The 25,962-nt window shown below is 35.4% G+C and overlaps 5 protein-coding genes and 1 non-coding gene across 12 annotated transcripts; 4 read left to right on the top strand and 2 right to left on the bottom strand.

Moving 5' to 3' along the window:
- Positions 1 to 645: 645 nt before the first annotated feature.
- LOC101217957 (multiple organellar RNA editing factor 4, mitochondrial) lies at positions 646 to 6,241 on the top strand. The gene is made up of 6 exons (XM_031885485.1): positions 646 to 837; positions 922 to 1,551; positions 2,487 to 2,584; positions 2,660 to 2,725; positions 2,864 to 5,019; positions 5,727 to 6,241. The coding sequence occupies exons 2-6, from the start codon at positions 935 to 937 to the stop codon at positions 5,736 to 5,738; spliced, it is 2,949 nt and encodes a 982-aa protein (XP_031741345.1). The 5' UTR covers positions 646 to 837; positions 922 to 934; the 3' UTR covers positions 5,739 to 6,241.
- A 798-nt stretch (positions 6,242 to 7,039) lies between these two features.
- TRNAR-UCG lies at positions 7,040 to 7,113 on the top strand. Its single transcript has one exon. It is a non-coding gene; the product is annotated as a tRNA-Arg (tRNA).
- Positions 7,114 to 7,149: 36 nt separating this feature from the next.
- LOC101222141 (cleavage and polyadenylation specificity factor subunit 3-I) lies at positions 7,150 to 10,971 on the top strand. Of its 3 annotated transcripts, none has more exons than XM_031885481.1 (6): positions 7,150 to 7,303; positions 7,451 to 7,639; positions 7,754 to 7,851; positions 8,274 to 8,319; positions 8,390 to 8,539; positions 9,196 to 10,971. In XM_031885481.1, exons 2-6 carry the CDS (start codon positions 7,490 to 7,492, stop codon positions 10,831 to 10,833), a joined length of 2,082 nt encoding a protein of 693 aa, XP_031741341.1. In that variant the 5' UTR covers positions 7,150 to 7,303; positions 7,451 to 7,489; the 3' UTR covers positions 10,834 to 10,971. The 3 variants fall into 3 exon arrangements, with proteins under 3 accessions (XP_031741341.1, XP_011655548.2, XP_031741342.1); XM_011657246.2 differs by having other exon boundaries at positions 7,151 to 7,303; positions 7,479 to 7,639; XM_031885482.1 differs by lacking the exons at positions 7,150 to 7,303; positions 7,451 to 7,639 and adding an exon at positions 7,981 to 8,038.
- Positions 10,972 to 11,095: 124 nt separating this feature from the next.
- On the top strand, positions 11,096 to 14,732 carry LOC101218194 (uncharacterized protein At4g06598). Of its 3 annotated transcripts, none has more exons than XM_031885484.1 (4): positions 11,096 to 11,343; positions 12,424 to 13,147; positions 13,691 to 13,893; positions 14,023 to 14,732. In XM_031885484.1, the coding sequence occupies exons 2-4, from the start codon at positions 12,444 to 12,446 to the stop codon at positions 14,241 to 14,243; spliced, it is 1,128 nt and encodes a 375-aa protein (XP_031741344.1). In that variant the 5' UTR covers positions 11,096 to 11,343; positions 12,424 to 12,443; the 3' UTR covers positions 14,244 to 14,732. The 3 variants fall into 3 exon arrangements, with proteins under 3 accessions (XP_031741344.1, XP_031741343.1, XP_004135341.1); XM_031885483.1 differs by lacking the exon at positions 11,096 to 11,343 and adding an exon at positions 11,389 to 11,596; XM_004135293.3 differs by lacking the exon at positions 11,096 to 11,343 and adding an exon at positions 11,402 to 11,596 and having other exon boundaries at positions 14,047 to 14,732.
- Positions 14,733 to 15,304: 572 nt separating this feature from the next.
- On the bottom strand, positions 15,305 to 19,849 carry LOC101218435 (ubiquitin-like domain-containing CTD phosphatase). Of its 3 annotated transcripts, none has more exons than XM_031884969.1 (7): positions 19,490 to 19,849; positions 18,988 to 19,132; positions 18,006 to 18,120; positions 17,822 to 17,885; positions 17,013 to 17,178; positions 16,514 to 16,797; positions 15,305 to 15,532 (listed from the first exon to the last, which is right to left on the bottom strand). In XM_031884969.1, exons 1-6 carry the CDS (start codon positions 19,747 to 19,749, stop codon positions 16,552 to 16,554), a joined length of 996 nt encoding a protein of 331 aa, XP_031740829.1. In that variant the 5' UTR covers positions 19,750 to 19,849; the 3' UTR covers positions 15,305 to 15,532; positions 16,514 to 16,551. The 3 variants fall into 3 exon arrangements, with proteins under 3 accessions (XP_031740829.1, XP_031740828.1, XP_004135342.2); XM_031884968.1 differs by having other exon boundaries at positions 15,353 to 15,670; XM_004135294.2 differs by having other exon boundaries at positions 15,353 to 15,656.
- A 1,997-nt stretch (positions 19,850 to 21,846) lies between these two features.
- LOC101218667 (ubiquitin-like domain-containing CTD phosphatase) lies at positions 21,847 to 25,504 on the bottom strand. The gene is made up of 6 exons (XM_004135295.3): positions 25,042 to 25,504; positions 24,554 to 24,686; positions 23,533 to 23,647; positions 23,351 to 23,414; positions 22,630 to 22,792; positions 21,847 to 22,370 (listed from the first exon to the last, which is right to left on the bottom strand). The coding sequence occupies exons 1-6, from the start codon at positions 25,299 to 25,301 to the stop codon at positions 22,119 to 22,121; spliced, it is 987 nt and encodes a 328-aa protein (XP_004135343.3). The 5' UTR covers positions 25,302 to 25,504; the 3' UTR covers positions 21,847 to 22,118.
- Positions 25,505 to 25,962: the final 458 nt, after the last annotated feature.

Raw genomic sequence — 25,962 nt, 5'->3', positions numbered from 1 at the left:
TCGAAGCGAATCCAGAAGAGATGTTGGTGTTTAAAATAGAATTGACAGTAGTGTTTAACATTCATCGCAGTTCAAAATAAACTAGCAAAAAAATAAAATAAATACACACTTGTTTAAAATAAGCTCTACAATTGTAAACAAACATTCCTACACTGAATCATAAAACCCCCAACCGAAAGATCAATCGGAATGAAAAAGAAAAAAAACAGTTCAATCAATCACAAAATATCTCAAACTTGAGTGTACTAAAAAAATTATATCTGGATGAATTATACATATGAGTTGAGAAAGTGAAATAGAATGATGACAATCTGCCAAAATGACGATGATGAATATTTTAGAAAACATTAACTTTTTGAGTTCTACTATTAAACATAAATTTACTATCTAGTTTTTAACTAAAAATTAAAATTCTATATTCTTAAAACAAATTATCCATCGTGATCATCAACATATAATTTACTTTATCATTTTGTTAGAGGCGAGAATATGATCGAACAGAACAAATAGAATAAGATACAAAATTCAAGATGAATATAGAATTATTTTCTTAATACTTTTTTATTTTTGAAGAAACCCCTTGTGGGATATTTGTGATATTTTTTTTCCTCCAAAACGGGTTTTTCTCGTAATTTTAATCCCAAAACCCTAAACCCGAGTTTTTTTTTTTTATTACTTCTCTTCACGCCCGTCGTCCCACTGGAATCATCTTAATATCTCCGACTACCTTCCAGCACTCCGGCATGCCGCCACTGCCGGTTGCATTTGCTCCCGTCGGTTTTGCGGCTGACGCTCCACTGGATTCATCTTCTTTCGAATCACTGTGCTTTGTAGCTGGTAACTTTCTCTTGTTTTTTACTGAAAAATAAACAGAAATGTGTAATAACGACCTGTCTCTTTTCTCCTTCATTCCGATTACAGTCTTTCACCGATCATGGCCCTTCATTCACTTCGTCTCCGCCGCACTTTGTCTTTTCTTTCTGCTTTCCACCGTTATGCGGCAGTATCTGGTCAAACCAGCCACTCTATATTTTGTCCTTCCGCTCCGTCATTATCTAAGTCTCCGGCTATGATCTCACCACATTGGCCACTGAGATTGTCGTCAATTTCTTCCTATTCCTGGTTATCACTTGCTAGCAATAGGGAAGATGACAAGATAGGGACCGATATTGCGAGCGGTAGCGAAGATGTGAAGATAGGGAACGATATTGCAAGCGGTAGCGAAGATGTGAAGATAGGGAACGATATTGCGAGCGGTAGCGAAGATGTCAAGATAGGGAACGATAATGCTAGCGGTAGCGAAGATGTCAAGATAGGGGACGATATTGCGAGCGGTAGCGAAGATGTAACGATAGGGAAGGATATTGCTAGCGGTAGTCAAGATGTCAAGATAGGGAACGATATTGCGAGCGGTGACATATGGACCGATACACCTGAGGGCTGCGATTACAACCACTGGCTCATCATCATGGACTTTAGGGACTCAAAACCCACTACAGAGGAGATGGTTCGGACCTACGAAGAAACCTGTGCCAAAGGCCTAAATATTAGGTTTGATTTCTTTTAACTTCTGAAAAAACTTTGAGGTTTAGAACTTACATTCTGCCTCTGTTGCCTCCATACTCTATAGTACATGATAGGCGCAACTTCGTTAGAGCTGTCTCTTCAATTATTCGTGTTTTTTCCTCTAGAAATTACTTGAATCTTGACCATTCTACTTTGCATTTTCGTTTCTTACTCTAGGTGTTGCTATGCATACTTTGGGTTTTTTTTTTTTGCAATCCTTCACCTATGAAATGTTGATAAGGACATTTATATGACATCCCCAGTATTATTTTAGGATCAATTTGATTCATTCACTGTTTTCGATCACAATGCAAATGGCGCGTATATGAAATGACTCCAAACTATTTTAAATTGATTATTAACAAGTAAACCTTGATTTCTTGACATCTTCGCTAATGCTAGCAATATCGCTTCCTATGTTTTTTGGTTTTTGTTGGAGTATGTGGGTTTAGTTGATGGAATTGTGATGGAATTATTACGTTCCCCACTGTGGACTGAATCAGCAGTGACAAGATTAAGCTATTGTAGTTCATATAATTGTAAGTTCACGAGTTCAAGTTTTAATGTTGCCTCAGGATATTTATCATCTGGTTTTCTTAACTTTTTGATATTGTATGGCTATGCGACGGCCCTACAATATGATTACCATGCATTAAATTGGCCTTTAACACCCACATATCTCAATTTGGTGTATTTTCTGTCTAACTACAACTACCCATGGCATGCTTGAATAGAATATTGGTTTTGTTTCTGTTGCATGATCTTCGTACAATGTTTATTCTTTATTATGTTCAGACCGTTTCTTACCTTTTTCCTTGCATTTAAATGGGTTGCAACTGGTACAGCTCTAGTATTTTGAAATGATTAATTTTGATAAAATTATGCTTTAGTTTAACATTCTTTTCCCAAACCATGAACAGTGTGGAAGAAGCAAAAAAAAGGATTTATGCTTGTACTACGACTACGTATCAAGGGTTTCAGGCTGTGATGACAAAAGAAGAATCAGAGAAATTTCGCGGTAGTTGTTGATGACATCTAAGTACACTTTTCAAATGCTATGTGCAATGCTGATTTTAAATCTTTCTTTTACTAGGTCTACCTGGTGTTTTGTTTGTATTGGCTGATTCTTACGTTGATCAAGTAAACAAGGAGTATGGAGGTATGCAACTGCCCAATTTGTCAATTACTGAATTTTCTTTTATAGTTAACCAAGTGATGTATCCTCCTGATGAAAATTTTGTTTAATACTAGATGTTTCATGACCTTTGAATTTACAACATTATTTTTTAATAATCAGGAGATAAATATATCAATGGAACGGTTATACCAAGACCACCACCTGGACAATATGCTGGAAGGCAGGTGCGAAAAGACCGTAGCGGAAATCTGGATCAACCAAGATATGAGAGGCCAGCTACATCAACACCGAATAGGCAAGCTAATCCATCTTTTAATCAACAGGGTTCTATACAAGGAGATGAATGCCATTCCAGAGCTTCACAAAACTATTCGCCGCAAGGTCCATCCCAAAATTATGGTCCCCTAGAGCTTAGGGAAACGAGAGATCATTCACCTATGAATACTAGCGCTCTTGAAGGAAGAGATTACTATCAAGGAGGAAGAGGTCCAATGCCTTCTCATCGAGGTAACCACATTCAAAGGGGGCAGGAAATTTATAATTATGATGTGCAAGGAAATTATCAGCCTCAACGAGAGCAGATAGACTATATGCCTCCACCAGGCCAGAGTAATTATGGTAGTGGCTTTACACAAGGGCTTCGAGAAAAGAGAGATCATTCACCTTTGAGGACTAGTGCTCTTGAAGGAAGAGATTCCTATCAAGGAGGAAGAGGTCCGATGCCTTCTCATCGAGGAAACTACAATCCAAGGGTGCAGGAAATTTATAATTATGACATGCAAGGAAATTACCCGTCACAACGAGAGCAGATAGATTATATGCCTCCACCAATCCAGAGTAATTATGGTAGTGGCTTTACTCAAGGGCTTCGAGAAAGGAGAGATTATTCACCTATGAACACTTATGCTCCTGAAGCAAGAGATTCCTATCAAGGAGGAAGAGGTCCAATGCCTTATCATCAAGTAAACTACAATCAAAGGGGGTATGGAAGTTATAACCATGAAGTGCAAGGAAATTATCTCCCTCAGGGAGAGCAGAGGGGGCATGGATGTTATAACCATGAAGTGCAAGGAAATTATCTCCCTCGGGGAGAGCAAAGAGATTATGTGCTTCCACCAGGTCAGAGTACTTATGGTAGTGACTTTACTCAAGGGCTTCGAGAAAAGAGAGATCATTCACCTATGAATACTAGCGCTCTTGAAGGAAGAGATTCCTATCAAGGAGGAAGAGGTCCAATGCCTTCTCATCGAGGAAACTACAATCAAAGGGTGCAGGAAATTTATAATTATGACATGCAAGGAAATTACTGGTCTCAACGAGAACAGATAGATTATATGCCTCCACCAAGCCAGAGTAATTATGGTAGTGGCTTTACTCGAGGGCTTCAAGAAAGGAGAGAGTATTCACCTATGAACACTTATGCTCCTGAAGTAAGAGATTCCTATCAGGGAGGAAGAGGTCCAATGCCTTATCATCAAGTAAACGACATTCAAAGGGTGCAGGAAAGTTATAATTGTGATGTGCAAGGAAATTATCATTCTCAACGAGAGCAAATAGATTATGTGCCTCCACTAGGCCAGAGTAATTATGGTAGTGGCTTTACTCGAGGGATTGGAGAAAGGAGAAATTATTCACCTATGAACACTTATGCTACCGAAGGAAGAGATTCCTATCAGGGAGGAAGAGGTCCAATTCCTTATCCTCAAGTAAACTACAATCAAAGGGGGCATGGAAGTTATGAAGGAAGAGATTCCTATCAGGGAGGAAGAGGTCCAATTCCTTATCATCAAGTAAACTACAATCAAAGGGGGCATGGAAGTTATAACCATGACGTGCAAAGAAATTATTTCCCTCAGGGAGAGCATAGAGATTATATGCCTCCACTAGGCCCAAGTAATTATGGTAGTGGAGGGCTTGGAGAAAGGAGAGATTATTCACCTATGAACACTTATATTCCTAAAGGAAGAGATTCCTATTATGGAGGAAGAGGTCTAATGCCTTATCATGCAGTAAACTACAGTCAAAGGGGGCAGGGAAATTATACCCATGATATGCTAGAAAATTGTCTCCCTCAAGGAGAGCAGAGAGACTATGTGCCTCGACTAGGCCAGCGTATTTTTTCTAGTGGCTTTAATTCTGCACAGGGTGGACCGTATGAGCAAGGTAGATATCGTGGTCATGGAGCAGGAATGCCTTATGGTCAAGGACAGTACCCAAGTTCTATTGAAGGTCAGAGATTTTCCCCAGGTTTCCAAAGAAACATGCAGGAAGAACGACGAAACTACATTTCCTGTGGACAAACATGGGACGATCAAGTAAGACATTCTAATTTAGTAAACCTTAAATAGTATGGTCCATTGATTTTTCTTATCACATTATAATCAATTCTTGGGAGAATATCAATTTATATCCTTGAATTTGGAGTTTGTATCGATTTAAACCCTTAACTAATAATTGTATCAATTTAAACCCTTAACTAATAATTGTATCAATTTAAACCTTCCATTATGTTCTATTTGGATACACTTATGAAAGTTGAGAGTTTGAATTGATATAAGTTGCTTTAAATTTTATGAAAGTTCAGGTTTAATTTTGTACAACTATTAGTTTGATGTTTAAATTTATATGACAAAGTTCTTTAGTTGAGTTGATACAATTATTAGTTCTAGGTCTTAATCGATACAATCTCATAATTCATGGTATGACTTGATATTTGCCACTGATTCTGAGTAGAATATTTGTCTCTCTTTAGAAATCTCTATAAACTGGTTTTTGACCCACCAACTTCTAAGTTGATGGTTAAACAGACTTCAACAATGAAGTTCACATATTTGTTGAAATTCTATCTTTCCTTTCATCTAAGAATTCCATCATACAACTCAACATCCAAGTACAAACTCTTAACTCAGCATATTGACTTACACTTCATAATTCAATTCAGTGACCCAAAACACTTCGGAAGTGGACAAGAATATGTGGTTTATTGTTACATTTTAATAACGAAAACTTTTGATTTTTGCAGTGGAAATTCTGAGGCTGTCTGAATATTTAATGTGAATAGATCTGTACAGAAGCTCTGGGCCAGTTCCATTTTGTATCATGTTTCTCATTAGTAGAAAAAAAAAGAAAAAGAACAATCAGAGAAAGCTTCCCTGTAGTTAGGAGCACTCGGAAGGAGGCGCAAAGAATATTGTGAAAAGTGGGAGGCAAATTTTCTTTGGAGGTTGTCTTTTTGCTGCAGGAGCTTGAACTGCATTTGAATTTGAGATATAACGAGCGTGAGTCAGCCTGCTTCTTCTCCTTCAAGGATGGGATGCACTTAATTTTTATAATGCTTAAACTTATTAACTTATTCTGATGCTGTGTTATATTGACAGAAATCTGAAGGCAAGTTTTGGTAGTTTTGTTATTCCTTGTAGTCATTAGATTTTATAGTTTTATCTGTTGTATTATATATAAGTTAATCATATTTAATCAAACTACGAGGAGACCTAATTTGAACTTTTTCTATACCATACGATTGAAATTTATCCTTTAGTCAATGATCTTTACTATTGTGGCATAATTACCACTTGCACGTTAAGACTACAAAACTCTAGTTTCTCCACATGTTAGTGATCTAGTCTAGGCGCAGCCATCATCTGTTAGCTCACTTTGATGACAGTTATCTGATGACCAACTTGGATTACATAACTTTGTCAAGAATTAGTGCTAAGTAATTAAATTAGTATTTTTTTTGTGAACTTAAGTTATTGGCTTAGTGAAATGGGTGAAGAATTTTGAAGTCAGTGTGTTAGGACATCAGTGGTTAGTTTTTTATTTACCATTCAAAACTTGTAATGTTTTCATTGCAATAAAAATAACTCAATTCGTAAGTTCTGATTCTTTATACAATTTATTTGTTTCTCTTGTTTTGACCTTGATCGTCACCATTGTCCATCTATTAAAGATCAACTTTGACTATTAATTACGACAATCTTTAGATGACTACATGTAGTAGTCATCTCTAGCGGCTCATACACTGATAATCTTATCAATGACTAACTCTAACGATCTATTTGATTAAAATACTTTAGTCGATGAACGTGTTAAAATACAAAATTGAATGATCTATATTTTTTTATACTAATTTGAGATATGTAAATACTCTCGGTATACAAAAAAAATCACACTTGTATCTTGAACACTTTTTATGATTGTCCTAGTACTTAAATGAATAGAGCGATTTTGAAAATTTGTTGTGTGTTATGGAAATTGAATCATATCTTAATTAATTTATAATTGAAAATATAATTATCATATAATTAATTTAATTTCTCTTCGTAATCAACAAATGACCGCATAGCGCAGTGGATTAGCGCGTCTGACTTCGGATCAGAAGGTCGTGGGTTCGACTCCCACTGTGGTCGGCTTTTTCATTTTTTTTCATCTTCTTTTTCCAAGGGCCGATTTCCCAAACTACCCTCCTCGTCTAAAATTTCTCCTTCCTTCTCTCCTCTTCTCTTCTCTCCCGTTGAATTTCTCCGTCTAAAACCCAACAAACAATTCACAGTTCTTTTTTGAATTTCTCCTTCTCTTTCTTCTTTCATCTACAACACTGTAAGTTCTCTTTCTACACATGTTCTCTCTTTTACTTACTAACTTCACTCTCTTTTTCCTTCTTCTTCAGCATTTTTTTGATCTGTTTCTGTTTCACTCATACTCTGTGCAATTACTTATTATGTTTGTATATTTTGGAATTGTAAGATTTAATTCAGTCTTCCCTTTTGGAAAGATTTTGGAGAAATGGCTTCTCTTGGACAGCCGCCATCACTTAAGAAACGGGATGCATCCTCGACCAGAGAGGAGGATCAGCTTATTATAACTCCTCTTGGGGCTGGCAATGAAGTGGGTCGTTCCTGTGTATATATGTCTTACAAAGGCAAAATTGTTTTGGTATGCTTTGAACTCATTATTATTTCTCATTTACTATCGGGGTATAAATATAATTTAACATATGGAGGTTTAATTGTGTTAGTGGTAATTTTTCTTTTCTCCTCTGGTTGACAGTTTGATTGTGGAATTCACCCTGCTTACTCTGGCATGGCTGCTTTGCCTTACTTTGATGAGATTGACCCCTCAACGATTGATGTCCTGCTCATTACCCAGTATGTGTTTTATTCGTTCGTTCTTTTTAAAATTTTAAACAATGCAGCTCTTAACTCGGACGTTTTGTATTATATTGCTCTTTTTTACTTGTGCAAAATTAGTGAATGATGGTGGATGGTTATTTGCAGTTGCACTTTAGAATGGGTATAAGGTCACTGCTTTAACATCTTTGCCCCAAACATAAAGGTTTTTCCTTCCTGATCACGTTCTTTCGAAACACGTGTTCTACATTTCGTTAAAACTCATGCCTCCTTATTAAAATCATGGAAAATGCAAATATTCCCGAGGAGCAGTTTTTCACAGTGTTTCAAATCTGATCATGGCACGAGATTCTAATTCTTTTTAGCTCTCTTTATTTCTGCCTCTTATTGTTTTTTGTGTTCTTTTAACCAAGATAATTTCATGCACATTTATTTCACAGCTTTCATTTGGACCATGCTGCATCTCTCCCTTATTTCTTGGAGAAGGTACTTTCTATTTGAATTTCAATGTGATTGTTGCTCGAGTACAGAAACTAATCTAGCATTAATTTGATAGACTACATTCAAAGGACGAGTCTTTATGACTTATGCTACTAAAGCGATCTACAAGTTGTTGCTCTTAGACTTTGTGAAAGTGAGCAAAGTTTCGGTTGAAGATATGTTGTACGATGAGCAGGACATAAGTCGTTCCATGGACAAGATTGAGGTAAATTATTTCTCATTGTGAACATCTCTCGAGTCTTGACTTGCTGTTTCATCCATGGTGATAATTAATTTTCAGTGATTCTACCAAAATCGTACCTTCTATTAAAAATCTGCTTGACGTTTTATTTAGTAACTGTTTATCAAATGTACTTTCCACGCGCACTATCTGTCATTCGTCTGCCTCTGCCCTTATCCCCTTCTGCTTTAGTTGTTTGTTAACTTTTTCCATTAAAATTTTGAAATTCAGTCCTTAAAATTTCAGAATCAAATATGATTGAACTACAAGTGGTCTTTTGTTGTATTCATTGAAATTGGCTGTTTTGTGAAGTTCAGTTTCATTTAAATGTTACTATTAAACTGCCAATTCACCCAAAAGCTTAAGCTGGTGGTTGAAGGCAAATTTAAATATATATCACCAGCTGTTACATTTCTAATAATCTTATTGAAAGATGATAAAATAGCAAAGATATCTGTATGATAGTCATGTAAGTCCTCGAGGTAATAATGATAATGAGCCAGCTATGGTGGAATGCAGAATCATTATATTGGTTATGTTGTTGTCAACTTGCATGGGTTTCATATCCTTGCACCCTGATTTGTATAGTTGAAAATGGATATCGGTTACTCTTATTTAATAATAGTGCACAGTAATTGCAGGTCATTGATTTCCACCAAACAGTAGAAGTTAATGGTATTCGGTTTTGGTGTTACACTGCTGGTCATGTGCTTGGTGCTGCCATGTTTATGGTGGATATTGCTGGTGTCCGAGTTCTCTACACTGGAGACTATTCACGTGAAGAAGATCGGCATCTTCGGGCTGCCGAGATGCCTCAGTTTTCTCCTGATGTTTGCATAATTGAATCCACATATGGTGTCCAGCTCCATCAACCTCGACATATTCGAGAGAAGCGTTTTACCGATGTTGTTCATTCAACCATTTCTCAAGGTGGTCGTGTACTGATTCCAGCTTTTGCCCTTGGACGTGCCCAGGAGCTCCTCCTTATTCTTGATGAATATTGGGCAAACCATCCTGAGCTCCATAATATTCCCATATACTATGCTTCTCCTCTGGCAAAAAGATGTTTGACTGTTTATGAGACATATACGCTCTCCATGAATGATAGGATCCAAAATGCCAAATCAAACCCCTTCAGATTCAAGTACATATCCCCACTAAAGAGCATTGAAGTTTTCAAGGATGTTGGCCCATCAGTGGTGATGGCCAGCCCTAGTGGACTTCAAAGCGGTTTGTCACGACAGCTCTTTGAAATGTGGTGTTCTGATAAGAAAAATTCATGTGTGCTTCCTGGTTATGTCGTTGAAGGTACACTAGCTAAGACTATAATCAATGAGCCAAAGGAAGTCACCCTCATGAGTGGACTCATGGCTCCTCTCAACATGCAGGTTCATTACATTTCTTTCTCTGCCCATGCTGACTTTGCGCAGACGAGTGCATTCTTGGAAGAGCTCATGCCACCCAACATAATTCTCGTCCATGGAGAAGCTAATGAGATGGGGAGGCTGAAACAGAAGCTTATGTCCCAATTTGCTGATCGGAATACAAAGATTCTCACTCCGAAGAATTGTCAGTCTGTTGAGATGTATTTCAACTCCCAGAAAATGGCAAAAACTATTGGAAAATTGGCTGAGAAGACTCCAGACGTTGGCGAAACTGTCAGCGGTTTACTAGTGAAGAAAGGATTTGCATATCAAATAATGGCACCAGAGGATCTACACATTTTCTCTCAGCTATCAACTGCAAACATCAACCAGCGCATTACAATTCCATACTCCAACGCCTTTAATGTGATCGTACGTAGGCTCAAACAGGTATATGAGAGTGTAGAATCTTCAACAGATGATGAATCCGGCGTTCCAATGATTCGTGTGCATGACCGAGTAACCGTGAAGCAGGAATCAGAGAAACATGTCTCACTTCACTGGACATCCGACCCTTTAAGCGACATGGTATCAGATTCCGTGGTAGCACTCATTCTCAACATCAACCGCGAGGTTCCGAAAGTCATAGTGGAGTCGGAGGCTGTAAAAACAGAAGAAGAGAACGTGAAGAAAGCAGAGAAGGTAATTCATGCCCTGCTTGTTTCACTGTTCGGCGATGTGAAGTTAGGAGAGAATGGGAAGCTGGTGATTAACGTAGATGGGAATATAGCAGAGGTTGATAAACAAAGTGGTGAAGTAGAAAGTGAAAATGAAGCTCTCAAGGAAAGAGTTAAAACAGCATTTCAAAGAATTCAATGCGCTGTGAACCCAATTCCTCTTTCATCATCATCTTAGCTTTTAGCTTTAGCTTTAGCTTTCTATATTTGGCATGTACAAAAAGAACTAATTTGTAAATTGTATTATTTTCCCTTCCTACTTGCAAAAATAGGGACAAAAAAACTGTATTTTAAACAAGTTTTCTTTTTTACTTCATTTTTTAATCATTATTGTTTTGTTTATTTTGTTTGTCCACTTGGATTTTGGTGATTGTCTAAAGAAAGAGAGAGATAAAGGGAGGTGTAAAAGTCATATGCCATATCATATTTGAATGGTGTTGAGCAAATGACAGCAAAGGGCAGCAACTGAGAAACTTGAATTTTTAATAAATTCAAGTTTTTTTTTAAAAAAATGCTTTAAGATTTGTCTTCGTTTTTAATCAAACCCCTTTAACCTAATTTCCAATAACTGAGATTTGATTGAGAGAGAATGTAAGTTCATGACCTAAAGTATTTAACTTTGCGTCAACTCCTTTCCATTTCCCATTGCATTTTTGAAGATCTCGGTCTACCAATCAGAGCATTGTTGGTATGAACTCTCTCTTTCTTTTTCTTTAATTTTCGTTAGTTCTCGAATCATTTTGCCATTTCCGATTGTAATTTGTTAGAAATTGTATCAAATTCTTTGTTTTTGCTCAATCGTTTATGGGCCGACTCGGCATTGGGCTACATTTTGCTTCGTAACATCCTTTTTCTCTCTCCGGTATTCTTGTTTTAGTCCCTGTCTCTCTCTCTCTCTGTTTGATTGTAGATGCAATGCGGGAGGAGAAATTCTAGCGTTGGTATTTTCCTTTCTTGTGTTCTTAATTTCTTGAACCTGTGAATTCAATTCATGAAGCTTTCTTCTGTTTTCTGACTGCATGTTTGTGTTGGACGATCTCATCTCTCTTCTCTTTTTCTTCGGATTCGATTTTTCATCGTAAAATGGTGCAGAGTCGAGTCGGAGAATTCTTTATCAATTTCTCTGCTCACGGTATTAACGTCACTGGAAATCCGCATCTATGGAATATAAATGGTTAGATCGGGTTAGAGATCTGCCAAACACTGCAAAACTTTCTCATTTTTTTTCGTGTCGTCTTCGGAGGAAGATGTTGCATCTTATCTCCTTTCATGCTGCTGCGAGGTTTTCTTTGAATTTGTTTTTCTTTTTGCTTAGAGTGAGGCCTGTTTTGCTTGCATGTGACTTCCAGAATTTCAAATTACTCCCTGTTTTTTCATCTATGCTTCGTATCATCTTTATAGTTGTCAGAATTCTGAGTTTGATGTTGAATTATTTGATTTTGATAAGACATTGATGCTTTATAATGGACATGATTTCACTATAAACCCCCTTAAAGTAACCTGACTACTGATTAACAGTACCCACCTCAGTTTATTTTGTTCAAACAGTAGTTGGTGTTGCAAGAATTTTTCACCTGATACTGTTTTGGATTGATGAAAAGATGTATCATGTTCGTCAAACGCTTTTGGTTTTCGTGGTGCTTTCTTCAGTTTTAAATCCTGAGTCTGGCTCATTTGATTAAGATGTATATTCAACAACTAAATTTAACATAAAATGTTGAGGTTTTGTGTCTCCCTTCAATTTGTTTGTTTGCTTGCTTTTTGGCAGAAACTTGTGAAGTCAATGCCATGGAAAATTCCAAGGTGTTGTCAAACATGAGAAATATGATTTCCTCTGGAAAGCATGCTCTACTTCCTCCTAAGAGTCCATTTCCTAGTGGTTCCTCCACATATTCTGATTATCTCCCTAATCCCATTATTGGGTCAAGAGCAGTACAGAATCCCAGAGTGGGAAATGTGAACCATCATAGAACATCATCTGAAAGTCTTTTGATGGAAGAACAACCTTCTTGGCTTGATGATCTCCTCAACGAACCTGAAACGCCTGTTCAACGAGGTGGCCATCGACGTTCATCAAGTGACTCCTTTGCATACTTAGATGCAGGAAATGTTTCGAATGAAAATTATACACAAGACGACTCCCAATGTAAAAATATGTATTTACCTTCTTGGGCATCCCAAGATTTTGATTCCCATCAAGCTCCATTATATATGAAACCAAGCTGGAACAAACAGAAGAACAGGACACGGGAATTGCCTCGAACTACATTGACAACTAACCCAGGTGGCTTGCCTTCTGCCAAAAATAGCGTTCTTCTTGAAAGCTTAAGGACGTTGAGTACACCACACGAAGCAAATGAGTTTTCTTTAACGACTACTGAAAAGCTGGATTCAGCTGAAACTGTTGTGCCTGATCGAAAGTTATCAGAGAGAATGGACAGTTCACATGTTAAGCCAGGTCCAACCGATACAGATAATAAAAGAGCTAAACAGTAAGTTTTGCATTGCTTGTTATCTACATTATTGGTATGCAAAATTGCCTTCTTTCCCTGTTGAATTCTGTTATGCAATTGCGTCTCCCACTTTGCTTCCAATCTATTTGTTTGTGTTGTACCATCTTTAGCTAGCCTGCTGCTCGAGTTTTCCTTAAGGTTTACGGTTTTCTTTTCCACTGAAATAGCTTCAATGCTTTTCTTTGCCAAGGAAAGTACATTGAAGAAGCCAGGAAACAATTGGATAGTTTTTTTTCCCAAAAAGACATTGGTCCGCAAGTTCTAAAATTTTCTTTTGGATACTTGTAAATGCTTGTTGTTTCGCCCTACCTAGTGAACCCCTCTCCTTCCTCACTCCTAATACTAGGGCGTGTGCTCATACCGGATTTGGGAGAGAATTTCTAATATATTGGATGGATGTGTGTGTAGCTAAAGAAAGCCGAGTATAACTTGCAGCATTGTAGAGAGAAAGCTGCAGATTTTCATTATGTTATGATTAGATGATCTATGTATATGATTTAACCTGACTTGCTATGAACACAGGCAATTTGCTCAACGATCACGTGTAAGGAAACTTCAGTACATTGCAGAGCTAGAAAGGAACGTACAAGCCTTACAAGCAAATGGTTCTGAAGTTTCTGCCGAGCTCGAGTTTCTCAGTCAGCAAAACTTAATTCTTGGCATGGAGAATAAAGCACTCAAGCAACGGTTAGAAAGTTTATCTCAGGAGCAACTTATAAAATACCGTGAGCTTCCATACTCTCATACTTAAGTTTTGTCGGTCCGTTTATTGTTTCACTTTTTTAAAAGAACATTTGAATTAGTTTTGGATGGAAGAGAAATGTAATAATTCCTTTAATTTGTTCACTAAGAAGACTTGAATCTGAAATCATATTCAGTGGAACATGAAGTACTGGAGAAAGAGATTGGAAGACTAAGAATGTTATACCAACAGCAGCAACAGCCACAACCACCACCTTCCACCCTTAAACGCACCAAAAGTCGAGACCTCGAGACGCAATTTGCTAAGCTCTCTTTGAGACAGAAGGATGCACGCTCAAGTTCCGAGTCAGTGGCCGGTCCCGTCCAAATCTAGATTAGTTGTAACAACAACAATGAACGTACAAATCAAAGCCATCTAAGGAATGTGGTTTGTGGATTGCTTGTGCAGGATAACCAAGTCCAAGGCCTCATCAGATTCAAAAGTAAGTTTGTTGTACCCAGCATTTGTTTGTCTGTTGGTTCTTGGTAGATGTGAAATGAAAACAAAGAAATGTTCCAATGCGCCTGGCTATCGTCGCTGGAAAAATGAGCTCTTTCGGGCCAGTGACAGTGACTTGCCGGAGGTGAGATCTAAATTTCTACACATGTTGTATGGTTTATTATATTCATGATGCATTGAAATTCAAGTTAAGTGTTTTTAAAGTTCCCTATAGCTCTTTGGGGAGGGGGGATCAGTGTTTTACTTCATCGTAAACAAATAGATATCACTATTGTGGGGTAATGGATGGTACTAATAACTAAAAATTCTTATTGAACAATTTCAATGATCATACATGATATCCTTCTCATTGTAGCCATTAAATGGAGATGTAATGGGACTAATCTTATCTATTTTTCTTTTGAAATGGTATTGTTTTTTAAGGACTTATTATTCGTATTATATAATAGATTTGAAATTTATTGGGCAAATATTGTTTTGCAAAGATGGAGCATTTTAAAATATAGATGAACAAAAAAAAATTGAAACTATTTACAAATATAACAAACTAAATTTATCAAATTCTTCAACGTTGTGTAAATAGTTTCAATGGTTTTTTCTTATATATATATATAGCAAAACTCATTAGAAACTTATTTTAGATGATGATTTTTTTAAAATGTTTACAAAAAAGAATTTAACAATGTATGTCCATAAATTACACACCCAACCAATTTAATGCATTATTGTAAAGAGGTTTAATCCATAATGCAAACATTTGAAAAACAAACTTTATTTACCTAATAAGTTTCAAATATTAATTATATAATAGCAATAACAAGTTTAGAGGATTAAAAAAAGCATTAAACTAAGAATTCCTCGATTCTATTATATCCACCAAACATTGAGTAAATTAAATTAATATTACTACTTTAATTAGATTTTGAGGGTGTCAATGAGTCACTTTGCCATTGAGACAGTTGTAAGCATTTACCTAAAAAAACTTGAGCAAAAGTACAAAAGTTTCATTATGATGAGCCAAATATATATATGAATAGTTACCAATTATAGCTAAATGTTCAATATGGAAAGAGAGAAAGCATGGTTGTCTTTGCCTGCCCTTGTGTGTGTGTATATATAAATATAAATAACTCCAAGCTCTATCTCCCAAAAGCAAATTATATCTGCAATCATAGAAAATATAGATATAGTACATGTTCATATTTATCACAATCTCAAAATTATTCCACCAAGTTTACACCATTTCACCAAAACAGCCCTTCAAATCCAAATCCCTATCAGCACCTCCTGAAAAAGTAAAACTAAGGTCTTGTTACCTTTTTTTTGTTTCAATAATCAAACTAAGTTTTGAAAACAGGAAGAGTAGTGTTTGTTTTCTAAATTTAACTAAAGATTCAACTAAGAAAGGTAATGGTCGTATTAATTTGAATTAGAGGGAAACAAACGTGCGTTTTAAAAATACAAGTAAAAATGAAAAAATTTCAAAAACCAAAAAACAAAAAACAAAACTACCATATTAGACTAGTTATAGGGTCCATCTTTCTCTATGTATCATCAAACTTCGAAATTGGACTCAACCCACGTCAGCATCACGATTAAAAGTCAGAAACTTGTAGTCTTAGGATTTTATTCTTTTACTTACTCCCACTTGTCATCCATTAACTATGGTTTGGTTAAAACTAAAAGCATTAGAGCAAATTCGTAGGAAATTAATTCTTAGGTAGGTAGCCACCATGGATTGAATTCATGACCGAAATGTTTATAGATGCTTAATTTTCAAAAAACTAAAAACTAAGGCTCCGTTTGACAACCATTTCGTCTTGGATTTTCTATTTCCTCACATTTTCTTTCGTTGGGTTTCATATTTCTTAGGTACAAAAGTTGAAAACTTGCCTAAATTCTAAAACAAAAACAAGTTTTTAAAAACTATTTGTTAAGTATTCAAAATGGTTTTGTTTATGAAAAATTGAGTAAAAATTTGATAAGAAAGCAAGAAACTTAGAGACGGAAGAGATTTTTGTAGGCCTAATTTTCAAAAACTACAAACCAAAAAAAGTAAAAACCAAACGGTTACCAAGTAGACCTAAATTATTACCAAAGAGAACCCTAAAGTTTTAGCAACGAAAATTGTCTGAATAACCTACCTCAACTAGTTGATGATAGAACGAAATAGAACTGTTACTCATGCATGCCGCCGTCTTTTGGGACCATCTTCAGAGTATAGCTCCCAGTTGTTATGATCAAGATGACTCAAGTCATCGAGTTCCGCAATGGCAAGCAAGTACTGAGTGAGCTTCATTAGCTCTTGGTCAGTGTCACGATTAGCATGAGCTTTCCTGAATGGCCTGATCACCAGCCCATTTTGTGGATTCATTACAAAATTTCTCCGAAGATCATCAAACATTATTGTATTTCTCGAACTATAAAACTGCAAATTTCCAATGAAAATAAAAACTTATTAAATTCGTGAAAAACCAAATTCTAAAAGGACTTGAATTGAAAGAAAAACCAAAGCATTAGAAGAGATCTTAGTAACCGTTTGTGAGTACCAATCCAAAAGAAAAAGAACAAGAACTCCATTACCACAGAAACAACCAAATTCTAAAAGAAGGATTTGGACTTGAACTGAAATCATTGACATACCTCTGGAAACTGTGCCCAAATCAAGCCTAGTGGCTTGCAATCAAAGGTCCCACGATAATCTGACTGAACTGTGATCATAGCTAAATGGTCTAGAAGGGCAGTGATTTTGTAGTTTGGATTACTGAGAACGCCAAGCTGGCCCATCTTCAATTCAACCCACCTAATGCTGCCGAAGAAAAGAACAAGAGGTTCACATATCCGAAAATTTCCAAAAAAAACATAGCAACGTCAACTTCACTGGCAGCAAGCCTGATTAAGGGTGCGACAGAACACAACACAGGACTAAGAAACAATGAGTAAAAGAATTGTACAAGTCTCTGGAGCCTTATAATATTTCTCAAATCTTTCAAGATTTTGCTAAAACCTTATCAACACACAATTCCTTACCAACCAATACTCAACATCCGAATAACTTCTTCACTTACTCCCGTGCATATCTTACTGTTACTGATGACGTTAAAAACTTAAAATAAAGCCCAACAAAGTTATAATCTCACATTATTTCCATCCCACCCCTTATCTTCCTTGCCCCAATTCGCTTCCTTTCTCCTAACATGAGTGACGTGACTCTGTTGACTTACATTGTCAAAAAAATTTTGTATCTAAATCTTTTGTTTGTATTCATAATTTCATTTATTCATTCACGTCATTACACCTTTTTCCATAGGTCAAGAAGATGATTTCAAATTGCAACTCTGTTAGTGTAGTGGAGAGATACCGCTCTCATATAAAGGATGAAAAATAAAGGAAATGGGGGCATAAAAATCAGCAGCTAACTTTGTTTAAACCACTTGTAAATGAGAACTAACCTGGTTGCAGACCATATCATGATATCATATTCAGCATAGGCAGCTGTCAGAAATTCATGAAGAACTGCACACGAAAAACTAAGAACTTCATATCTATTTATTTAAAAAGATAAAAAGAAAGGAGGAAAAGGCATGTGAAAAGACAACAAATCAAAGTGAAAAAATAATTACAGATAGAACATACAAGGCCGCATGAGTTGAAGAGGATTTTCAGCTGGAGAGCGGTGATCAAAGAGTGTATAATCAATGTCCAGAACAAGCAATTTCTTTCCTTCACGACATGGATTGCGAAGTTCTATCTACGTTCCAACAAAAACCAGAGAAACATTTGAGTCAATGGGTCAAGATGACTACAACAAAAATTTTCAGATGATAACAACTCAAAAATAAATCATTGTATGAGTAATAATCAATCGAAGGAAGTACAATGCACAAAGCTTCATTCTATGCATTTAAATCCTGTCCTACATATTCATATATCATTAGCCAAAATTCTTTGGCATCCATAATTAACTAAGACCCCATTTGGTAACCACTTTTTTTCCTTAAATTAAGTCCAAATGCGCTACTTCTACCCTCACATCTTCCTCTATTATCTAAACCAATGGTCTAAAAAACCAAGCCAAAACATGAAAACTAAAAAAGTAGCTAAAAACTTATTTCTGTTATTGGAATTTGGCCAAGAATTCAATCATTATATTTAAGAAAAATGCAAATCATTCTAAAAAACGGGAGAAAATAGCTTGCCAAACAAAGTCTAGCTTTCAAAACCTTGTTTTCATTTTTGGAATTTAGCCAATAATTCAACTACCGTAGTAAAAATGAGGGGAAATAAGCTTAATTTTCAACCAGCAAAAAAGAAACGGATGTCAAATGAGACCTAAGTGATTTGAGGAAAAAAAGAAATCAACAAGTACACCACTATAGAAAACCACCGAGTAATTTCAAACCATGAAAATGTCAGCCTTTAAGCATACACTTCCTCTAGATACCTAAAATCAAAATTCCTTTTTAACAGAAACGTTAGCTCAACAAACACAATGTACCTTGAGGCTGGAGGTTTGGATTTCCGATATGAACTCACTTTTCAGGTACATGAACTTTCAGATTCATTAAGTACAACTAAGGTCTCTAAACAACATTCAAGGAGAAAAGAAACAACTCACCTTGTATATACTAATACGCCTTCTCAGTTTCTGCTTATTGACATCCTTGTCCTTAATATCAATGACTTCATCTTTCCCAAGTTCAAAATCGTCAACAATTTCAGGGGAATCCACTTGATCCACGATTATATCATCTTCAACAGTTCTGGTATCTCGAATTATAAGATTGAAAACACTCGGTAACTTTTCAATATAAGAATATGCGAATTCAATTACTACGCATGCATGAAAGAGAAATGAAATGCAGAACATCCAACTCAACAAAATCACTCCAGAACATGAATATCCAAATGCAATTAACAAATTAGAAACTGGCCGTTTTGGAATCCTTTCAGTTAAAATTGTAGTTCAGCGTTCAGAGGCGGAAGTGCAGATTTCTCGAACAAAGGAATCAAATAAGTTTGAAAAGAAAAAACAAACAAAGTCCAGCCTCGAATCGAACCAAAGAAATCGAATTGATAACCTCTTTATGCAAAAGAAAAATGAAAAAAGAGAGTCGAACCCGATCATGGTCATCTTGAGAGATGATTTGAGGGGAAGCTGAGAGAGCAAAATCGAATCATCGGCTAGTTTGGATCCGACTTTGGGATAAAGAAGCTTTTGGCGCTTGGGCAAGACGTTAGTAAGCTCGCAGATTCGACGCTTGAGCTCAGCCACAGAGTCATCACCACAGACTCGTACAGTGTATTCCTTTCCGCTCCATTTCACCGTCAATGTTATCTCTTCCTCTGAAGAAGACGAAGTGGATGCTGAGGCAGCCATTGTTGAGTTCTCCAATTCAGAAGCTTTGTTTCTTTCTTCTCTATTGCTCTCTCTAATTCCCAAACCCCAAAAACCTTTTCCACTAAACTTCCTGATGGCTACTTTTATTGTTGTTTAAGTCTCTTCATAATCCTAATGAGACGCATCACCCCCTTCAAATTTTTAATCAAAACTTCTAATTTTACTGAGGAAAAGAATCAAATAATAATGATAAACAATCAAATAAAATGTGACAAATTCATAAACGTCACGTTATGTTTACAACAATCCAATTGTGTTTACTGTTTACGTTCAACCCTATTACGAAATATCCATCAATAAAATCTCATTCAACTTGCACACTTATTGTAATTGTGGTTCATCCATCAAACACAAATGGTTTGGTAAATCGTGGTATGAAATTAAATTGCAATTTGTAACGATATTGTTGTTGGACCATAGATAAGAATATGCAAACCCTTTCCATTTAGACAACTTAAAAACCCTACCAATCAAAATAATAGTTACGATATATATATACATACATTCATTCTTAAGTATGAAAATTGGGATGCAAAGTGAGAGGCAAGCATCCTAAAATAGGAAAAGTCAAAACGTCCGGGTTCAGACCAATCAACTATGTCAAAAGGATATATCATAATCGAGCTAGGTGATATTTGGTTGGTGTTTTGTAAATCGTCAGCGTTACATGTAAATACAAGTGTTAGAGGAATGGTATTGTATATAGTCTCATTTGACAACCATACAAAAAATGAAGCATTATCTATAAAGTAGAACCCAACCTTACTTTTTTGTTTAGCTAAACTATTCACTCTAAGTATTGCATAGTGTGATCAAATCGACACCACGTAGATACAAGTTACTCTTATGAAAATCATCTTGCTGACCAAAGAAGTAGATTCGTGGATAAACCCACGAAAGAACAATAAAAACATGTGTAATTTTCATGCCAACAAGTATAATATATGTATTAAAGCATTTATAAGATATCCACTCCATCTTACTTAGTTAAAAAAAAAAACTTCGAATTTGAACTTCCAAAATGTTTAAATATACACACAATTAATATCATTTTTACACTATCAGATGTATCACATATATCTCCTAGTCTTTACGCATTTCACCCTCATATCAATTTCGGTTATACCTTAACAAAAAATAGAAATCTCCATGTGTTCAAAGGTCAATTTAGAGTTGAAAAGATAGGTTATATTAAGCTAATAGAAGTGGAACATAAAGCCAATCAAAAGAGATATAATTTTCATATGAGATCCATTCAAGGTTTTACTAAAACTGAGAATGAAGAAAAAACTGCTAGTTTATTTTAGGTACAACGAAAAGATTGAACTCTGATTTTCAGATATTTGAGTAAGACCAACTCAATAAAAAATCAACAAATAAATAATTTCACATATATGGTGAATTCATTTTACAAATACCTAACACAATATTGATGTCCAATCTTTAAGTAGAAACATCAATCTTAGTAAACTCGGTAAAAAAAATTAGGCTCGCAAAAGAGAATGAGCCCAGGGTTTCAGGCCAATTTGCCCTTTATTAGTGTCAAATCCCCATTTTACTAACTTCTTATCTGATCAGTCTGACTCCTTATTTGAGTCGGTAGACTTTGAACCAACTATTTTTCATATGACCAATTCAATCTAAAATATAAGACACAATAATAATAATTTTATTAGTGTAAGAAAATAATGGAGGAAGAACATCAAATAATCATTACCAAAATTCACCACATAATTCGGTACATTAAAATACAATTAATACAACATAAACATGTGAATATCTAAAAAATTATCATTAATTCACAAGATGATCAATTAATCTTTATCAAGTTAAACTTGAATTCACACCATGATTAATCAAATATTGAATCTATAACAATTAAACTTAAAAACACAATACAAATAATTAAATCTTGAATCTACGACATGATCGATTAAACTTGAATTCACAACATATTTAATAAAATTTTGAATCTAGATTAATTAAACTTAAAACCAAATATTGAATCAAGAAATTTTGGTTGATCAAATCTTGAATAAAAATTAAACCAATAGAAAAACAAACATATACCAACAATTCAACGTGAAATTCATGCTCACATACCACTTTTTAGCGATCTATATAATATATTAACACAATATCATCTATACCAAATTGGAAAGAATATGTTACATACCATATTTCATCTTTCAACTGATGCTTAGTGGATCTTTCTCTTGATACGATACAAGAAAGTCAAGAAAGTAAGTGTTATTGTTTTGGTATCTTGGGGACCATAGCCCTAAGTATCTTTATTAGGATTCTAATAAATCCCCGTTAGAAGCCGTAGATAAATATTTGGGTCTTAATTAAATAGATGACACAATGTGATTTTTTTTTTCAAATACTTCATGTTGCTCCCAATTGTTATGATCAAGATGACTCAAGTCATCGAGTTTCGCAATGGCAAGCAAGTACTGAGTGAGCTTCATTAGCTCTTGGTCAGTGTCACGATTACCACGCGTTATACTGAATCCCTTGATCGGCAGCCCATTTTGAGGATTCATTACATAATTGTCATGATGATCATCAAACATTATTGTATTTCTCGAACTATAAAACTGCAAATTTCCAATGAAAATAAAAACTTATTAACTTCGTGAAAAACCAAATTCTAAAAGGACTTGAATTGAAAGAAAAACCAAAGCATTAGAAGAGATCTTATACTGTTATCAGAAAAGATCTCTTCTTTAATGAATATGGTTGTTCTTGTAACAGTTTGTGAGTACCAATTCAAAAGAAAAAGAACAAGAACTCCATTACCAGAAAAACAACCAAATTCTAAAAGGATTTGGACTTGAATCGAAATCATTGACATACCTCTGGAAACTGTGCCCAAATCAAGCCTAGTGGCTTGCAATGAAAGATTCCCCGACCTGTGTTATATCTGACTGTAGCAAAAGCGTCCAGAGCAGCAGTGATTTTGTAGTTTGGATTACCAAAAACGCCAAGCGAGCACATACGTTTTTCAACCCCCCCACGGCTGCCGAAGAGAAGAACAAGAGATTCAGATATCCAAAAAAAAATTTAAAGAAAAGACTATTGTAACGCCCCCAAAATTTAAGGTATTTATTCACAAACTATTAATCATATTTTATTAAGATTTAAAATTTTTTGGTGTTAATTTATTGAAATTTTGGTGTTGTTAAAAATTGGTTCAAGTTGAATGGTATTCGTTTCTCAAATCTTTCAAGATTTTGCTAACCTTATCAACACACAATTCCTTACCAATACTCAACATCCGAATAACTTCTTCACTTACTCCCATGCATATCTTACCGTTACTGATGACGTTAAAATAAAACCCCAAAAAGTTCTAATCTCACATTATTTCCATCCCACCCCTTATGTTCTTTGCCCCATTTGCTTCTTTTCTCCTAACATGAGTGACGTGACTCTATGTTGATTTACATTATCAAAACAATTTCACATCTAAATCTTTTGTTTGTATTCAAAATTTCATTTATTCATTCACGTCATTACGCCTTTTTCCATAGGTCGCAGCTAACTTTGTTGAAAACACTTGTAAATAAGAACTAACCTGAATTCGGACCATATCATGATATCATATTCAGCATAGGCAGCTGTCAGAAATTCATGAAGAACTGCACACGAAGAACTAAGAACTTTGTATTTATTTACTTAAAAAGATAAAAAGAAAGGAAAAGGCATGTGCAAAGACAACGAATCAAAGTGAAAAAAATAATTACAGATAGAACATACAAGGCCGCATGCGTTGAAGAGGAGTTTCACCAACACAGCTACGACAGTAAATTGTATAATTAATGTCCAGAACAAGCAATTTCTTTCCTTCACGACAGGGATTACGAAGTTCTATCTACATTCCATCAAAAACCAGAGAAACATTTGTAGTTAATGGGTCAAGATGACTCCAATAAAGATTTTCAGATGATAATAACTCAAAAACAAATCAATGGAAGGAAGCACAATGCACAAAGCTTCATTCTATGCAATCTAAATCCTCCCCACATATTGATATATATGAGCAAAAATTCTTTGGCATGCATAATTAACTAAGGTCCCGTTTGGTAACTATCTTTTTTTTTCTTTCTTAAATTAAGTCTAAATCCACTACTTCTACCTCACATCTTCCTTTATTATCTAAATTCTAAACCAATGGTCTAAAAAACCAAGCAAAAACTTGAAAACTTGAAAACTAAAGAAAGTATATTTTAAAAACTTGCTTTTGTTATTGGAATTTGGCTAAGAATTCAATCATTATACTACAGAAAAAAAGCAAATCATTCTAAGAAACGGGAAAAAATAGCTTGCCAAACAGAGTCTAGCTTTTAAAAACTTGTTTTCAGTTTTGGACTTTAGCCAAAAATTCAACTACTGTCGTAAGAAATTGGGAGAAAATAAGCTTAATTTTCAAAAACCAAAAACCAAAAAGGAAATGGTTATCAAACGAAACCCAAGTGATTTGAGTAATAAAAGAAATCAACAAGTACACCACCAGAGAAAACCACCGAGTAATTTCAAAGAGAAGAAGGTTTAAAACCATGAAAATGTCAGCCTTTAAGCATACACTTCCTCTAGATACCTAAAATCAAATTTTTTTTTTTAACAGAAAAGTTAGCTCAACTAACACAATGTACCTTCAACCTTGAGGCTGGAGGTTTAAATTTCCCATATGAACTCACTTTTCAGGTACTTGAACTTTCAGATTCATTAAGTACAATTGAGGTCTAAACATCATTCAAGGAGAAAGGAGACAACTCACCTTGTATTTACTAATAAGCCATATCAGTTTCTTCTTATTGATATCCTTCTCCTCGATATCAACGACTTCATCTTTCCCAAGTTTTAAATTGTCAATAATCGTCGATAATTCGATTATATCATCTTCAACAGTTCTGGTATCTCGAATTGTAAGATTGAAAACACTCGGTAACTTTTCAATATAAGAATATGCGAATTCAATTACCAAGCATGCGTGAAAGAGAAATGAAATGCAGAACATCCAACTCAAAAAAATCACTCCAGAACATGAATATCCAAATGCAACTAACAAATTAGAAACCGGCCGTTTTGGAATCCATTCAGTTAAAATTGTAGTTCAGCGTTCAGGAGCAGAATTGACTCACAGATTTCTCGAACAAAGGAATCAAATAAGTTTGGCAAAAAAAAAAATCCAGCCTCGAATCGAACAAAAAAAATCGAATTGATAACCTCTTTATGCAAAAGAAAAATGAAAAAAGAGAGTCGAACCTGATCGTGGTCATCTTGAGAGATGATTTGAGTTGAAGCTGAGAGAGCAAAAGCGAATCATCGGCTAGTTCTGATCCGACTTCGGGATAAAGAAGCTTTTGGTGCTTGGGCAAGACGTTAGTAAGGTCGCAGATTCGACGCTTGAGCTCAGCCACAGAGTCATCACCACAGACTCGTATAGTGTATTCCTTTCCGCTCCATTCCACCGTCAGTGTTATCTCTTCCTCTGAAGAAGACGAATTGGATGCTGAGGTAGCCATTGTTGAGTTCTCCAGTACAGAAGCTTTGTTTCTTTCGTCTTTATTGCTCTCTCTAATTCCCAAACCCCAGGAACCTTTTCCACTAAACTTCCCGATTGGTACTTTTATTGTTGTTCAATTCTTTTCATAATCCTAATGAGAGGCACGGCCACCTTCAAATTTGCAATGGGAATGAGTCCATATTGTTTACGGTTCTCATCGGTCCATCCATCAATGGCTCGTCCATCAAATAATAATGATTTGATAGAGCATTGTTTGAAATCAAATTGCAGTTTTTAATAAGAATATCGTAAAATCAAATCATTGTCATTTATACAACTTTAAAATCCTACCAATAAAGGTTACGATATATATATGCATATTCATTCTTAAGTATAAAAATTGGGATGCAAAATGAGAGGCAGGTGTCCTAAATGGGTAATTAGGGTTCAGACTACCAACAAAGTCAAAATGGTATATCATAATCGAGTATAACTCTATTTGGTTGTTATTTTGTAAATCGTCAGCGTTATATGTAAACGCAAGTAAGTGTTAGAGGAAGAGTATTATAAATGATCTCATTTGACAACTCTGGACAAAAAGAAGCATTATCAATGAAGTAGAACCTTAACCTTACTTTTTGTCACCCAAAGTACTAACTTTGAGAGCATAGTGTGATTAA

The sequence above is a fragment of the Cucumis sativus genome, chromosome 5, assembly GCF_000004075.3.
Source record: "Cucumis sativus cultivar 9930 chromosome 5, Cucumber_9930_V3, whole genome shotgun sequence".
NCBI classification, from domain to species: domain Eukaryota; kingdom Viridiplantae; phylum Streptophyta; class Magnoliopsida; order Cucurbitales; family Cucurbitaceae; genus Cucumis; species Cucumis sativus.
This window is presented reverse-complemented; position numbering and strand designations above follow the sequence as displayed.